This window comes from Oncorhynchus kisutch, linkage group LG2, assembly GCF_002021735.2.
Source record: "Oncorhynchus kisutch isolate 150728-3 linkage group LG2, Okis_V2, whole genome shotgun sequence".
Classification (NCBI taxonomy): Eukaryota; Metazoa; Chordata; class Actinopteri; order Salmoniformes; family Salmonidae; genus Oncorhynchus; species Oncorhynchus kisutch.
The window spans coordinates 13932466-13950976 of NC_034175.2; the positions used below are offsets into that span (position 1 = coordinate 13932466).

The window sequence follows — 18511 nt, forward strand, 5'->3', positions numbered from 1 at the left end:
CAGTTAGGGTTAGGTGCCTTGCTCAAGAAAACATCGACATATTTATCACCTTGTCAACTCGGGATTTGAACCAGCAACCTTTCTTGCCCAACCGTAGCTACCTTAACCACTAGGATGCCTGTCACCTACATAAATAAGAGATCATAGCTTTCACCTGGTCAGTCTATGTCATGGTGGTCATAATGTTTTGTACACTCAGTGTACAGTGGGGCAAAAAAGTATTTAGTCAGCCACCAATTGTGCAAGTTCTCCCACTTAAAAAGATGAGAGAGGCCTGTAATTTTCATCATAGGTACACTTCAACTATGACAGACAATATAAGGAAGAACAAATCACATTGTAGGATTTTTAATACATTTATTTGCAAATTATGGTGGAAAATAAGTATTTGGTCAATAACAAAAGTTTATCTCAATACTTTGTTATATACCCTTTGTTGGCAATGACAGAGGTCAAACGTTTTCTGTAAGTCTTCACAAGGTTTTCACACACTGTTGCTGGTATTTTGGCCCATTCCTCCATGCAGATCTCCTCTAGAGCAGTGATGTTTTGGGGCTGTTGCTGGGCAACACAGACTTTCAACTCCCTCCAAAGATTTTCTATGGGGTTGAGATCTGGAGACTGGCTAGGCCACTCCAGGACCTTGAAATGCTTCTTACGAAGCCACTCCTTCGTTGCCCGGGCGGTGTGATTGGGATCACGTTTCATCTTCAATGCCCTTGCTGATGGAAGGAGGTTTTCACTCAAAATCTCACGATACATGGCCCCATTCATTATTTCCTTTACACGGATCAGTCGTCCTGGTCCCTTTGCAGAAAAACAGCCCCAAAGCATGATGTTTCCACCCCCATGCTTCACAGTAGGTATGGTGTTCTTTGGATGCAACTCAGCATTCTTTGTCCTCCAAACACGACGAGTTGAGTTTTTACCAAAAACTATTTTGGTTTCATCTGACCATTTGACATTCTCCCAATCTTCTTCTGGATCATCCAAATGCTCTCTAGCAAACTTCAGACGGGCCTGGACATGTACTGGCTTAAGCAGGGGCACACGTCTGGCACTGCAGGATTTGAGTCCCTAGCGGCGTAGTGTGTTACTGATGGTAGGCTTTGTTACTTTGGTCCCAGCTCTCTGCAGGTCATTCACTAGGTCCCCCCGTGTGGTTCTGGGATTTTTGCTCACCGTTCTTGTGATCATTTTGACCCCACGGGGTGAGATCTTGCGTGGAGCCCCAGATCGAGGGAGATTATCAGTGGTCAAACCAAACTGCTTACCTATTGCAGATTCAGTCTTCCCAGCCTGGTGCAGGTCTACAATTTTGTTTCTGGTGTCCTTTGACAGCTCTTTGGTCTTGGCCATAGTGGAGTTTGGAGTGTGACTGTTTGAGGTTGTGGACAGGTGTCTTTTATACTGATATACTGATAACAAGTTCAAACAGGTGCCATTAATACAGGTACCGAGTGGAGGACAGAGGAGCCTCTTAAAGAAGAAGTTACAGGTCTGTGAGAGACAGAAATCTTGTTTGTTTGTAGGTGACCATTTTCCACCATAATTGACAAATTATGGATTTTTTTTTCTCATTTTGTCCGTCATAGTTGAAGTGTACCTATGATGAAAAGTACAGGCCTCTCTCATCTTTTTAAGTGGGAGAACTTGCACAATTGGTGGCTGACTAAATACTTTTTTGCCCCACTGTATGTGATGTAGATAATAAACTATTTTAAATAGTCTATTGCAAGGGTTATAGTCTGTGGGGAAGGAATTTATCAAAGTTTTAATTAGAAAATTATAAGACAAAGGACAATAGAACAAACTTTCATGTGGCCAAAATCTTTGCTTTCATTGATTCGTTGGCTTTATAAGGAGATCTGTTCGTCCTAAAACAATTGTTAGCCAAAGAGCAGCTCATTCACATTCATTACGGCCAATGTTCTAGGAGGAGGACACAGAGAAATACTAGGTTATATAACCAAATATTCTTGAGCGATAGTAAATTGTTCTCTGTAAAGCCAAAATGTAAGCTAATCAAAATCATTTGGCATAAACAAGAAATGGGAAAAGGATATTTTTCTTAGTTTTTTTTACAGCAAGTTGGTGAACCAAGACATGATGTTAAAACAAATGAAAATCATCTGCAAAGAAAGAGATTGTATATTAAAAGCTGCTCTGTGTCCAGTTTGTTAATATACGGTTGTAGCTCCTCACAACTAACAGAGTTGACAAATGTTTATTTTTATAGAACTATAAGTGTAATGCATGCTTAGTGTATTCCAGGGCAGTAGTTATCATTCCACACACTTAAAAGGAAGACAGGACAGGATGGACATGCTTTCTCTTATAAGGCTTGGCTCAGGCTCTGGCGAGGCCCCCAGGGCTCTTTATAAACACACTACACTTACAGCAACTACAGTCTGTGTGACTCTGGACACAGTCACTGCTACATTCCATGGATTCACAGGGTCGATATAATACCTCATGTATGTACGTATACTTGTTCATGAAGCTTGCCAAATTGTGAATACTGCTGTAATGGGTGTTTGGAAACAAGTGTTTTACATTTTTTAATGTCTCGCCATGGGTTTGAGTATGATGCTGTTAACATCCTGCTCGGCTTTAATTTGATTCCTGCGTGGGTCACATTTACTGAACATTTTCTGTGTTAGCCGTAAGTCAGTTTGTATACAAAGTGTCTACTTAATGACCATGTTATGAATAGAAAAGGAAGGAAGGGCTGGTATTGGTCTTGCCTAAGAGTGATGGTCCTGCTTCACGTGTACTGAACATGGATGTGTTAAAGTAACTCCAAGTCAGTTTGTTGGGAGAAATAGTGTGATGCTAACAATGTTCTACTTATGAAAGGGAAAGGAGGGCTGTGTCACTGTGTCTTGCCTTGTTGTAGTCTTGTTCCAGTCTGGAGTCGCACCCGGCCCCCTGCTTGAACTTGTTCACCTTCAGCTTCATCTGTCTGGTCCTCTCCTCCACATCCATAGCACCTAGGGAGCAGAGTGGTCAGTGGAGGTCATACTCAGGAATAGGGAAATCCTGGTTGGAAGACTCCCAGAATCACAAGGGAATCATCTGTTATCCTCCAACCAGGATTTCTGGAAAACCTGGGAATTTGGGGGAAATTCACAGATTTTTGCAACGCTACTCAGGAATAGTCTTTTGAAATGTTTTGGGGGTTCTGGTATAAAGCACTGACCGAAAAAAGTCCTCAAGATATCAGCATAAAAAAAGGTTTCTACTTTGATTTAGGAATCCCGCATTGTATAAAAGTGCTGCATGCAGCGTTCAGAGTTAGTTCACCCAGACACCAACAGTCCATGATGTCACATAGAGCTGGCAAAATGAACAGTAGGAAAACACAAACAACAACTTGTAAGAAATATTCCATTTCATAATGAAGGGGTTCACTTGGAGTTTACATGAAGGGATCGAATGAAAAGTGTCAGTTATTCTGTGTCAAAATCTCAGACATGCTCTGTTGGGTCTGGAGCCCTAACTTTACTATACAACCTCTTTGCCATAGTTTATTTTACTGAATGAATTATTCATCATATTTCTTGCAAACAGCTACCAACCTCCCAGAGCTCACATAGGCTTTGGGGGCTAAACGTGACTGTCCACATGCCACAGTGAGCATGTCAGGTCAGTCAGGTCTGTTAGGTCAGTCAGTCTGTAGTGTGGGGAGTATTCAGATCAGAGGAAACCTATTCCCTATATAGTGTTCCCAATGTGGCTCCGGTCCAACAGAATACACTCGACTAGGGAATGGGGAAGGTGCCATTTGGGACGGCCTCACTTTGTGATGTCAGGCAGACTACAGTAACTCTAGCCGTCTTACCTGCATCACCATTCTCTGGACACACTTTCATTCTCTCTACTTTAGATTTGTATGATGGCGGTGGGGAGAGGAAGCACAGGCGCATGAGAGAAAGAAAACACAAAAACAAAGAGCAAATCAATGTAGAAAGATAATAGATGAGACTAAATGAAGATCTCCAGGAATGATGGGAAATGAAAGGACAGCATCCATGTTAGTTTTTCTGCAACATGTGAATATGATTTCCTGTCCATCAGCTTTATATGACAGTTCATGAGATATGACCTTATGTTGTAGAACAACAGAATGAGATGCACTTTCTGCCATCTTGGTGGCATATCAGGATTCCTAGGTTCTATTTGTACAACATGCCTCAATGAAATGTCGTCAGGGTTGAATATAGCCGAACAACAGACATGTTACAATGAACACAGTTGACATGTATGACCATGCATGCTTACATGTAAGCAAGCACACACAAACTGAGTCAAATCCCCCCCCCCCAACAACAAAAAAAAAACATCTCCAACAAGCTCAATCAGCAGGGAAGAATGGACATGAGAAAGTAGGAGTAGGTGGGATGAAGAAGAGGAGGAATGAGGAAGATGAGAAGGAGGTAAAAAGGGGAGGCATACAGAAGAAGGAGGGACAGACCTGAGCTGGTCCAACCTGGTGAGTCCGTGTCTTCTGGGGTCACATGACAAAACACAGATACAGACAGAAGAAGGAGGGACAGACCTGAGCTGGTCCAACCTGGTGAGTCCGTGTCTTCTGGGGTCACATGACAAAACACAGATACAGACAGAAGAAGGAGGGACAGACCTGAGCTGGTCCAACCTGGTGAGTCCGTGTCTTCTGGGGTCACATGACAAAACACAGATACAGACAGAAGAAGGAGGGACAGACCTGAGCTGGTCCAACCTGGTGAGTCCGTGTCTTCTGGGGTCACATGACAAAACACAGATACAGACAGAAGAAGGAGGGACAGACCTGAGCTGGTCCAACCTGGTGAGTCCATGTCTTCTGGGGTCACATGACAAAACACAGATACAGACAGAAGAAGGAGGGACAGACCTGAGCTGGTCCAACCTGGTGAGTCCGTGTCTTCTGGGGTCACATGACAAAACACAGATACAGACAGAAGAAGGAGGGACAGACCTGAGCTGGTCCAACCTGGTGAGTCCGTGTCTTCTGGGGTCACATGACAAAACACAGATACAGACAGAAGAAGGAGGGACAGACCTGAGCTGGTCCAACCTGGTGAGTCCGTGTCTTCTGGGGTCACATGACAAAACACAGATACAGACAGAAGAAGGAGGGACAGACCTGAGCTGGTCCAACCTGGTGAGTCCGTGTCTTCTGGGGTCACATGACAAAACACAGATACAGACAGAAGAAGGAGGGACAGACCTGAGCTGGTCCAACCTGGTGAGTCCGTGTCTTCTGGGGTCACATGACAAAACACAGATACAGACAGAAGAAGGAGGGACAGACCTGAGCTGGTCCAACCTGGTGAGTCCGTGTCTTCTGGGGTCACATGACAAAACACAGATACAGACAGAAGAAGGAGGGACAGACCTGAGCTGGTCCAACCTGGTGAGTCCGTGTCTTCTGGGGTCACATGACAAAACACAGATACAGATAGAAGAAGGAGGGACAGACCTGAGCTGGTCCAACCTGGTGAGTCCGTGTCTTCTGGGGTCACATGACAAAACACAGACACAGACAGAAGACAGGAGATGGGAGTGAGAGGGGTGACACCATGGACAGGAAGTGATATCACTGTGGAGGACCCTCCTTCACAGTGGCCGCCGCACAGATCGGGTGGGGGTCATAGTGATGGGGGGGGACATGATGGACAGGGGGTGGCACAAAACGACAACAACAACAAGCACAGAGCACAACAACACAAACAAAATCATACACCACAACAAAGAAAGATCACACCAACACAAATTGCGCTAATGGACAGCCAAGGAGAAAAGTGAAGAGAAGAGAAGGGTGCAAGGCAGGCCGGGAGCGGCTGGACTAAAAGACCTGTAGTGTTATTGAAAAACAAAGACGGGGAAAGGTGAGCTGCTGTGTACTGTCCAGAGGAAAGAGAGCTGAAACAGTCAAGTAGACGTTAAGGATGGGAGGAAGAGCGTTGGAGCTGACAAAGCAGACAGAAACCCTAAACGACTTGAGGTAGAAGAGAGGCGGTGGGGGAGCCACTTGAGTCAGGGACTAATAGTCTACTGTGGAGAGACGGACAGACAGACAGACAGCCTGGAACATAAACAACCAAAAGCAGGCAGAGAGGCGGCGGTAGGTACAAAAGAGAAAGCTACCAGTACCACAACTTTTCTTTCTTTCTTTCTTTCTTTCTTTCAGAAACCTTGTTGTTGTGATTGAGGCTGAGGCACAGAGAGAGTAGGCCCACCAATACCCCTGGGAATGAACAGGTTACACAACAGAGAGAGCTGGGATCGACTAGCAGCCGCTCTCCTCTCCAGAGCCTCTGTTAGCCTCCAATTAACAACCATCTCCCCCTACTCCAGTACATAATCCCACTCCTATTCCGCCACTGTGTCTTGGGAGGAAAACAGAATGTGCTTAGGTTTTGATGAGCTGTGCTTTCATCAGCCTTTCATTAATCATCCCCTGCCATGTGCAAATCATCTTGCATAATGGAACCGAGAGAGAGAGAGAGAGAGAGAGATGGAGCACTCACTCCTCCTGGCTCGTCTGTGGCTTCACGCAAGCATAGTGATACACTTACTGTGTTATGCATGTAATGGTGTTGTATTTTCATGGGATTTTGGAAGATACAGTAAGACCCCATTGTGGGCTAAAAGAGATCCAAATAAACAAGGGAACAAACTGTCGCTTCACACAGCCATAGTGATTCCGCTAACTATGACTGGGCAAGCTGTGGTAATGGGTGGTTAGCTCAAAGACCATCTTCACTGAAGTGACACTGTCCACTCCTGGATGTGTGCCCACCTACCCCCCTACTGTTCCTCTTGCCCCCTTCTTGTATGCTTCCATGTTGAAGGCTTTGGTGTACACCCCCTGGGAGACCACCACAAACCACAGCTGCAGCAATACGAGTTGTTGTCTGCATCCCAAATGGCACCCTAATCCCTACGTGGTGTACTATGAACAGTGCCTTGCAAAAGTATTCATCCCCCTTGGCGTTTTTCCTATTTTGTAGCATTACAACCTGTCATTTAAACATATTTTTATTTGGAGTTCATGTAATGGACATACACAAAATAGTCCAAATTGGTGAAGTGAAATTAAAAAAATAATTTGTTCCAAACAATTATAAAAAATGAAAAATGGAAAAGTGGTATATACATATGTATTCACCCCCTTTGATATGAAACCCCTAAATAAGATCTGGTGCAACCAATTACCTTCAGAAGTCACATAATTAGTTAATAAAGTTCACCTGTGTGCAAATGTAAGTGTCACATGATCTGTCACACGATCTCAGTATATATACACCTGCTCTGAAAGGCCCCAGAGTCTGCAACACCACTAAGAAAGGGGCACCACCAAGCAAGCTGCACCATGAAGACCAAGGAGCTCCAAACAGGTCAGGGACAAAGTTGTGGAGAAGTACACATCAGGATTGGGTTATAAAAAAATATCTGAAACTTTGAACATTAAATCCATTATTAAAAAATGGAAAGAATATGGCACCACAACAAACCTTCCAAGAGAGGGCCGCCCACCAACACTCATGGACCAGGCAAGGAGGGCATTAATCAGAGGCAACAAAGAGACCAAAGATAACCCTGAAGGAGCTGCAACGTTCCACAGTGGAGACTGGAGTATCTGTCCATAGGACCACTTTAAGCCGTACACTCCACAGAGCTGGGCTTTACAGAAGAGTGGCCAGAAAAAAAAACATTGCTTAAAGAAAAAAATAAGCAAACACGTTTGGTGTTCGTCAAAAGGCATGTGGAGACTCCCCAAACATATGGAAAACGCTATGTCTGGCGCAAACCCAACACCTTACATCACCCTGAGAACACCATCCCCACATTGAAGCATGGTGGTGGCAGCATCATGCTGTGGGGATGTTTGTCATCAGCAGGGACTGAGAAACTGGTCAGAATTGAAGGAATGATGGATGGCGCTAAACACAAGGAAATCCTTGAGGGAAACCTGTTTCAGTCTTCCAGAGATTTGAGACAGGGACAGAGATTCACTTTGCAGCAGGACAATGACCCTAAGCAAACTGCTAAAGCAACACTCAAGTGGTTTAAGGGGAAACATTTAAATGTCTTGGAATGGCCTGGTCAAAGCCAAGACCTCAATCCAATTGAAAATCTGTGGTATGACTTAAATATTCCTGTACACCAGCAGAACCCATCCAACTTGAAGGAGCTGGAGCAGTTTTGCCTTGAAGAATGGGCAAAAATGCCAGTGGCCAGATGTACCAAGCTTATAGAAACATACCCCAAGAGACTTGCGGCTGTAATTGCTGCAAAAGGTGTCTCTACAAAGTATTGACTTTGGGGGGGTGAATAGTTACGCATGCTCAAGTTTGTTTTTTTGTGTTATTTCTTGTTTGTTTCATAATAAAATATATTTTGCATCTTCAAAGTGGTAGGCATGTTGTGTAAATCAAATGATAGAACCCCCCCAAAAAAATATATTTTAATTTCAGGTTGTAAGGCAACAAAATAGGAAAAATGCCAAGGGGGTGAATACTTTCGCAAGCCACTGTAGTGAAAAGTGTGCCATGTGGGACAGAGCCGATGTGTAAGGCCAGGTGACGAGACTCTGATTATTGGCCTTAATGTGTAACACACTATAGTCAACATCTGCAGTTAGGTCAATTACGTCTTCATTAAGTTGAATAATTAAGAGAGGCATGAATAAAACAACACTGTGAGACATCTGCCTTGTTCAGCTTTGTTCTGATCCCATCACCGTGCCAACTCACCTCACCTCATTGTCAAGTCAAGAGATACCCGCTGTAGCTGAACAAAGCGAGCAGGCCATTTTTGGCTCGTCATCAACAGCATGGTATAAGTTGTAGGTCAATGCTTGCCATCAACAGCATGCTACAACAGCATGCTACAACAGCATGGTAAAAGTCCTAGGTGAACTTATCAATGGCGTACCTTACATAACACAAATAAACTCTCTTTAAATAATCCTCTATCTAGTAAAATGCATTAGTTGACGCACACCCAAACATTTTGGCGAGGCGCTGACTAACGGAATAGTAAGATTATGTAACAAAATATAGATAGTCATCAAATAATCATCCTTGTTTTGTTCATCTTGAGTCATATTGTCCAAACACTGACCAGTGCTTGTTGAAAGGGGTCAAAGAGTCATCACCTGACAGCATGAGCATACTGACCCACAGAGTTATACAATACCTCTGACAGTATGGGCATACTGACCCACAGAGTTGTACAATACCTCTGACAGTATGAGCATACTGACCCACAGAGTTATACAATACCTCTGACAGTACGGGCATACTGACCCACAGAGTTGTACAATACCTCTGACAGTATGGGCATACTGACCCACAGAGTTTTACAATACCTCTGACAGTATGAGCATACTGACCCACAGAGTTTTACAATACCTCTGACAGTATGAGCATACTGACCCACAGAGTTTTACAATACCTCTGACAGTACGGGCATACTGACCCACAGAGTTGTACAATACCTCTGACAGTATGGGCATACTGACTCACAGAGTTTTACAATACCTCTGACAGTATGAGCATACTGACCCACAGAGTTTTACAATACCTCTGACAGTATGAGCATACTGACCCACAGAGTTTTACAATACCTCTGACAGTACGGGCATACTGACCCACAGAGTTGTACAATACCTCTGACAGTATGGGCATACTGACCCACAGAGTTTTACAATACCTCTGACAGTATGAGCATACTGACCCACAGAGTTTTACAATACCTCTGACAGTATGAGCATACTGACCCACAGAGTTGTACAATACCTCTGACAGTATGACTGCAAACATTCTATGAATCATAGTTGAATCATGATGGCTTCAGCAGAAAACATATTCATTTCAGCATATTGCTACAGTCACATGTCATGCTTTCACATAGTAGTGGGTGTATCATAATCTGTGCACTACAGAGAGAGAGAGAGAGAGAGAGAGAGAGAGAGAGAGAGAGAGAGAGAGAGAGAGACAGGGAGAGAGAGAGAGAGAGAGAGAGACAGAGAGAGACATGGAGAGAGAGAGAGAGAGAGAGAGAGAGAGACAGAGAGAGAGACAGAGAGAGAGACAGAGAGAGAGAGACAGGGAAAGAGACAGAGAGAGAGAGACAGAGATAGCAAGAGAGACAGAGAGACAGAGAGAGAGAAAAAGAGAGAGACAGAGATAGAGATAGACTAACATTGAAGCTTCATTAAAGCTGAAGTCATTAACTACTGCCCTCACTGAGCTACAGTTCAGGAAAGACCACAACACAACATTACAATCCATGGCAAGCAAACTGGTGATAACTAGGAAACTACACCAAGTAAAACAGTCAGTATGCAACTCTTAATTCCAATGTGTCCCAGTATCCTGGTAGCATGGTGCATTTTATCAAGGTGTTAGCTAATGGATGTATCAGTTAGAGCCGGTCTACTTTCATTCAGCAGTAAGAGAAGCTCTAATGACTATGATCATGGATAACACTTTCAGTGATGCTCATCTTATCTACCTCAAAATGATCTTCAATCAAGTTCATTGTCTCCAGAGGGCCTATATACAATTTCCATTGACACAACTCTTCCAGAAGTCTGTCCCTCACGCCCACTCAGTCACATAATAAGGGTTCATAATTGATCTACATGTAATTCTTCCATACATGGAGATTTACATGTACTGCCCTCACTGAGCTACAGTTCAGGAAAGACCACAACACAACATTACAATCCATGGCAAGCAAACTGGTGATAACTAGGAAACTACACCAAGTAAAACAGTCAGTATGCAACACTCTTTTACATGTAAATCTACAGCCCAGACCAGAAACCATAAGTTATGGAGATTAATTAGACATGTTTAAAAGAAACTAAAATGTCATAGTTTTCAGAGACCCGGCCACAAAACAAACTCAGCAAACCACTTACCAAACCAAATCAAACACTACCATGCTGCACTGCATCACTGCACATCACAGAGAGGAGAAGGACAGAGGTCGGAGCCTCTGTGACATTTAGATAAGGATAACCACAGTGAGGGGCCCACAGGGGCCAAGATTAGGTTGAAGTCATAAGGTCTCCACTCCAAGTGTGTGTCCCAAATGGCACCCTATTCCCTGTATAGTGCAGTACTTTTGACCAGTACTCTATGGGCCCTGGTCAAAAGTAGTACACTACATACTGTAGGAAATAGGGTGCAATTTGGGACCGCAACCCAAGACAAACCTGGCTGTGTTCCTCCCTCAGAAAGAGAACCATTGAGGCCTTTCTGCTGGTCCTCCCATGTCACCTCTGAGGCAGGGCAGGGCAGGGCAGGGCAGGGCAGGGCAGGGAGGGAGGGAGGGAGAGAGAGACAGACAGACAGACAGACAGACAGACAGACAGACAGACAGACAGACAGACAGACAGACACAGACAGACACAGACAGACAGACAGACAGACAGACAGACAGACAGACAGACAGACAGACAGACAGACAGACAGACAGACAGACAGACAGACAGACAGACAGACAGACAGACAGACAGACAGACAGACAGACAGACAGACAGACAGACAGACAGACAGACAGACAGACAGACAGACAGACAGACAGACAGACAGACAGACAGACAGACAGAGGAGCTGTTGACAACACTCCCAGTAGAGGGGCATAGAGCTCCTTTCATCAGCAAACAACAACAAACAGTGTTCCTGTCAAAGATAATTTGTTGTCTTGTGTACATTTATGGCAATAAAGCGTTTTGAATTGAATGAACCTTTCCTATTTAAACATGTGGGATGGATTCCATCAAGAGTCACCATGAGGTGTAATCAAACAGTTGGCAAATTTCTATAACTCTCTCTCTCTCCATTAATGGTGCTGCACTCAGGAAAACCCTAAGATACCTCACTGACAGTCACCTGGGAGAGAACACAGTTCATCCTGTGGTGAAGAGAGTTATGGTCAGCTATATGGTCAACACTCACAACCCATTATATGGATCATGGGTACAGGGGCATGGGAGGAATCAACATATATATATTTTTTAATACATTTATTTTTATGGATGGGATACATGGGTATTAGGAGCCACACAATGTTGTTAAAAAAATCTACAGGATAGGCAAAAGAAAAATACAGCTGTATTAATTCATCTGTTTCATTATCATGAATATGTAGACCGTGTTTGCCTGTGTGTCTTCATTGTGAAACGAAGTCGCGACAGGGAAAGGCAGCCAGGTTCAGCGCTGCAATCATGGACAGCTCCTTACTAAAGATTATGAATTTTGCGCCATCTGCTGGCCAGTAATGGTAATTGTCTTCTGAATTGATGGACTATCTTAATTTAACCCTGTTTCTCACAGCAGGAAAATAATTCTGTAGCAACAGGAAATGTAAATTAATGGACATTTTTGTAGGGGTTGACACATCTTTCGTTAGGTCAAATCAAGTCTGACATTTTCAAGTGGAAATTACAAACTTTTAGAAGCCTTTTTGAATAGACTGCAATTTGTATTTCCTGCTGTGCAAAGAAATTCTCTGTGATAACAGAGTGATCAAATGAATACAGCAGATCTGTTTTTTGTTGACCCATTATCAAGAATGATATTTACAAGCTGTTATCGACAGTTTCATGACAATTGGCATTTAAATTGCAACATCTACTAACGACCAACAACCAGTTGCATGAATGTTGTGTCTAAGGTGACTGGTTCAACTTAAACTCTTCAAACTGCAATCCCAGCATGCATCCCTTTTCCTCCACTAGATGTACTTCAATCTCAATAAGTGGCGCTTTGACTGAAGCACGAAATCTTACATGTCTAATTGAAATGATCTTTAATCCCAAACGGCAGATTTGACCATGGAGCTATACAGTATATATAACTAATACTGTTCTATTGAATTGTGTGGTTGTGACATGGGGATAAAGGGCTGAACATTGATTCTCAAAGCCTTCAATTAAAGGGCAGAGTAGATTAGTGGTGTGTGGTTGTGATGGGGCTGGGGCTGGGGCACCCACGACTATATGAGCTCAGGGAGACAGAACTCTGTTATATTAGCATCAGTCTCAACCTCATTATCATCATCGTCATAATGATGAAGATCATCATCGTTATCATCACCACACACTCACCCAGGTTAGTTAAACACTGCAAATCAACCCAAATCTAATCAATCACATTCATCATCTCAGAAAATATGAAATGTGGATAAAAGAGAGAAAGAAACACGGAAGAAAGTTGACTAAATGAACTATGGAAGCTCTAACTGGCATGCAGAGTCCCACAGCACTGACACGCCCCTGAGGGCACTATTGAGGACACACCACCACAATGGCACACTCCTGAGTGCACTTGCCTTTCCTCCCATTCACAGGTGGGCCTGGATGAGGCCTGTCCTCACAGTCTGAACGGTAGTGGGACACAGACGGAGCTTTATGAGATCATGGAACACGGATGCATGCACAGAGGCAGGCACACACACACACACACACACGACCATACACACACACACACACACGCACGACCACACACACAGACACACACGCATGACCACACACAAACACACACACACACACGCATGACCACACACAAACACACGTTCCTGCACACTTGTAAGAACACAAGTACACAAGCCTGCACACAGACCAAACGCATACAGATATGAAAACCCATAAAGTAAAGGGTTATATCCTTCCTGTTTGGCCCTGTCCGGGGGTGTCCTCGGATGGGGCCACAGTGTCTCCTGACCCCTCCTGTCTCAGCCTCCAGTATTTATGCTGCAGTAGTTTATGTGTCGGGGGGCTGGGGTCAGTTTGTTATATCTGGAGTACTTCTCCTGTCCTATTCGGTGTCCTGTGTGAATCTAAGTGTGCGTTCTCTAATTCTCTCCTTCTCTCTTTCTTTCTCTCTCTCTGAGGACCTGAGCCCTAGGACCATGCCCCAGGACTACCTGACATGATGACTCCTTGCTGTCCCCAGTCCACCTGGCCATGCTGCTGTTCCAGTTTCAACTGACCTGAGCCCTAGGACCATGCCCCAGGACTACCTGACATGATGACTCCTTGCTGTCCCCAGTCCACCTGGCCATGCTGCTGCTCCAGTTTCAACTTCCACCTGACTGTGCTGCTGCTCTAGTTTCAACTGTTCTGCCTTATTATTATTCGACCATGCTGGTCATTTATGAACATTTGAACATCTTGACCATGTTCTGTTATAATCTCCACCCGGCACAGCCAGAAGAGGACTGGCCACCCCACATAGCCTGGTTCCTCTCTAGGTTTCTTCCTAGGTATTGGCCTTTCTAGGGAGTTTTTCCTAGCCACCGTGCTTCTACACCTGCATTGCTTGCTGTTTGGGGTTTTAGGCTGGGTTTCTGTACAGCACTTTGAGATATCAGCTGATGTACGAAGGGCTATATAAATAAATTTGATTTGATTTGATTTGATTTGATAAAGTATAGCGCATGTTTCATGACCAAGATATTCTACTACTATCACACAGAAGACTTAACTGAATGAATGAACAGACAGATGGGTGAGGAGGAACTAGGAAGAGAGACCTGTGGGAAACTCCTGCTCCTGCCAACACAACCCTGGACACTCTCATTCAAGCCAGTACATTCATAAAGAACAGTACTGACTCAAAAAAATGATCATATTTGAAGGGTTTTGGCTGAGGGGCAGAATGGCTATAGGGCTTATAAAGATGGTACAACATCATAGTCCAGTACAGGCTGTGTGGACCAGGCAGGGTCAAATGAAAGTTTGCAGTGTTCTGGGACTATTCTATTGGTTTCTATGGTACCAGGCAAACTAAATAAAGTGCAGCTTAAGTACATCATGTATTGGACCCAGATCTGGCGTGGAGTTCTCACCAGAGAGGCACATTCATAAAGGTGACAGAGGTGAACCAGGAAGTATTTTTAAGGCTCAGTCTGCTCTGAGACACACCAGTAGATAGACACACCTCGCTCTCCCTCGTACTGCCCTAGAGGGCAAAGGTCACCAGTAGCCGCTCAAGCTCCTTCCATGTTCCCCCTGAGCGGTCGGGGGTCGTAGTAGAGACAGATAGATAACAACAGGAACAGGGGCTGATTAGATATCACTTGGTTTGTGGCTAAAGCCGTCAAAGCTAGTTCAGGTCTCAATGTTGACTTCCCTGTCCACATAAAGGAACAATAAGATCAGGACACGACGGTTGAACAGGGGTCACCACAGATACTATATCACAACATCTAGGTCCACCTTGTAGAAGAGGTTTTCAGAGCTCAATGGGACTTCCTGGTTAATAAATACAAATCTAACTGAAGCCAGCATGGTGCAACAACATGGATCCTTTGTCTAGGTCGGGAACACAAAGGTACAATCACACACACTGGATACACATTCCCTGTTCTGCTTTGATTTCTGTTACCTCAACATTTCAAACAACCCACCTATTTGAATCCCAGTCAGCCCAGCTCAGCCCAGTCAGCCCAGCCCAGCCCAGCCCGGCCCAGCCCAACCAACCCCCAGTCCCCTGGCCTCTATGGATCAGTACCACGTGCAGCAGCAGCATTAGTGCCATGATTAGATAAGTCCTGGCTGTGTCACGCTGCAGGGCTCTGTGTGAGCGTCAGCCCAGGGTCTGATCGATACATTAGAATACCTCCCCCATTTTCCCACTCTCTGCCATTAGCCCATGAGGAGAAAGAGGAGGGACAGAGGATAGAGGGGGAGAGGGGAAGGGGGAGAGGAGAGAGATGGGGACAGAGAGAGAGAGGAGGGACAGAGGATAGAGGGGGAGAGGGGTAGGGGGAGAGGAGAGAGATGGGGACAGAGGGAGAGAGAGAGGAGGGACAGAGGATAGAGGGGGAGAGGGGAAGGGGGAGAGGAGAGAGATGGGGACAGAGAGAGAGGAGGGACAGAGGATAGAGGGTGAGAGGGGAAGGGGGAGAAGAGAGAGATGGGGACAGAGAGAGAGAGGAGGGACAGAGGATAGAGGGGGAGAGGGGTAGGGGGAGAGGAGAGAGATGGGGACAGAGGGCGAGAGAGAGAAGGGACAGAGGATAGAGTGGGAGAGGGGTAAGGGGAGAGGAGAGAGATGAGGACAGAGAGAGAGAGAGAAGACGGACTAAGGAGAGATGGGGAGACGGGAAGGGGGAGAGAGAGAGGAGGGACAGAGGATAGAGGGGGAGAGGGGAAGGGGGAGAGGAGAGAGATGGGGACAGAGGGAGAGAGAGAGGAGGGACAGAGGATAGAGGGGGAGAGGGGAAGGGGGAGAGGAGAGAGATGGGGACAGAGGGCGAGAGAGAAAGGGGCAGAGGATAGAGGGGGAGAGGGGTAGGGGGAGAGGAGAGAGATGGGGACAGAGAGAGAGAGAGGAGGGACAGAGGATAGAGGGGGAGAGGGGTAGGGGAGAGGAGAGAGATGGGGACAGAGAGAGAGAGAGGAGGGACAAAGGAGAGATGGGGAGACGGGAAGGGGGATATGAGAGAGAGGGCAGGAGAGAGACTGGCTGGCTGCAGACTAGGAGGAGAGAGGAGTGCTCATGGTTTCTGACAATGATGAAGGAGTTCTGGGAGTGCTTTGACAAGTTCTCAGCACCGGCTAGGCTTTCTCTCTTTCTCTCTGCTTTCTACCTCCCTCTCTCTCCTTCTGCTCTCTCTCCCGCTCCCTTCTCCCTCTCTCTCTTTCTTTCTCTGCTCTTCTCCCTCTCTCTCTTTCTTTCTCTGCTCTTCTCCCTCTCTTTCTCTCTCTCTCTCTCTCTCTCTCGCTCCCTTCTCCTTCTCTCCCGTGGCCCGCTCCCTCCAATCACCACTCAGCTAATCTGTCAATTCACAGCGCTGCTCCAGAGAACTCATCCCCTCCCTTCCATCACCACACCCTTACATCATGTGACACACTCTGTTACAACCTGTCAGAACATTTTAGGGAGAGAACAATACATTTGTGCTGAAGAATCAAACGGTTTAAGATGTCATTCTGTCTGTGACCCTGAAGAGCTTCAGTAAGAGAAGCAGGATCCCGCTGTCTGTAGTAGTTGTGATTCCTCATTAAGGAGTTAGTCTCACAGTACAGGAGGAACTAGATGAACGCTCTGCATGCAGCTCAGTTATACCTCTTGTACCAGGGACAGTTAAGGGCACTACATTATAACCTTCCCAGACTCAATAAAAAGTGAATCATGTATTACTTTGCTTCTGGATAAATGACTTTACTACTAACAACACTGGTTATGGAATCACACATGTTTAAAACACAAATAGTCTACTGCACCGTATCCACACCACAACCCCCAGTGACACGTCTCACCTGAGCACTCTGAAGTCATAACACGAAACTGAGGACTGTTCAACATAGAACACAAAACTACAGTAGACCTCATGACAACTGAAAAACATGGAAGCTACGATGCTAGATGACAACACTGACCCAGTGTAGGAACCAGAAGAAGACTAAGAGGCTAAGCTAGGACACAGGACTGCTAGGTCACACAGTCAGGGAGTGAGAGACACACAGGCTGCAACATAGAGCAGGACAGGGGGTGCTGTGGACCACTGTAAATCAGGGCTGTTCAGTAGGGAGGAAACCTTTTGAAACGTAGTGAAACAGGGAGGTTCTCTCTGAACTTGTCCAATAAGAACACAGAATCAATATCCAATAAGAACACAGAATCATTATCTAGATTCTCATTGTAAAACATTTTGTTTTGATGTGCTCTACTGAACAGGACCCTGGTCCCTGCCGTTGCAGACAGATTCAGCCTTTCACAGGGGTGGTTCTCTAACTCCCACCTCCAGTGAAAGACCAAACCTACACTCTATGTTACAGACCTTCACAAGGTTTTGTTCCTTCTTCTCCATCTTCTGAGGAAGGAATGGAAAAAAGGAACCAAGTAGATATGTTAAAATAAAAAACAGCAAATGTTTATGAAGAGACAATATCACCAATATCACTGACTAAGGTTACAATGCATGTTGTAAACTTTCTACAGGACACCCTGGTTAACACTGACAACATATAGAGTACTGAGACCATAAGAACACACAACAAACTCACTAAAACAGAAGACACAGGAATTCTGAGCAAAGCTCTGTCGTTCATGAGCAACTGACCAGAGAGAACCCACAGACAGCAGTATCTGTTAAACTTGCTATGAGTCTTTTCCCACTCAGAGGTTAATGGCACAAAATAACCAATATCTCAAGGTGCCATTCCCAGGTAAAGACTAGCAAATAACAAGAAACAATTGCTTCTGACAAAGAGATGCTTCAATCAAAGTCAAACCTGTTCCAAAGTAAGTGACCATAGTGACCAATGGAGAAAAGCCTTAAGGTGTCACCAAACCAAAGCAACCAGAGAGGCCCAGAGCTGGGTATGGAAAATAAAGCTGAGAACTTACTTCTGCCCTTGGTCCCTGTGGGTGGAAGCTGTGGTAGTTGCCGACCTCCTCTCCTGTCAGACATGGGGGTACTGGTAGGGCTGGTTTGGGCCGATCCGCTGCGGGGGTTCGCCCTACATGGGGGG

The 18511-nt window shown here is 45.2% G+C and overlaps 1 protein-coding gene across 23 annotated transcripts in view; it reads right to left on the bottom strand.

Annotated features, from left to right (window-relative positions):
• The window catches only part of LOC109901203 (regulating synaptic membrane exocytosis protein 2), a 209355-nt gene that overhangs the window by 43099 nt on the left and 147745 nt on the right, over nt 1–18511 (bottom strand). For 17 of the 23 annotated variants that reach the window (XM_031788072.1, XM_031788064.1, XM_031788053.1 and 14 more), the window contains 2 exons: nt 18387–18499; nt 2890–2993 (listed from right to left, as the gene is read on the bottom strand). In XM_031788072.1, coding sequence (XP_031643932.1) covers nt 2890–2993; nt 18387–18499 — 217 coding nt within the window. The remainder of the gene's footprint in view (nt 1–2889; nt 2994–18386; nt 18500–18511) is intronic. The other 6 variants (XM_031788120.1, XM_031788118.1, XM_031788150.1 and 3 more) reach the window with 1 other exon arrangement.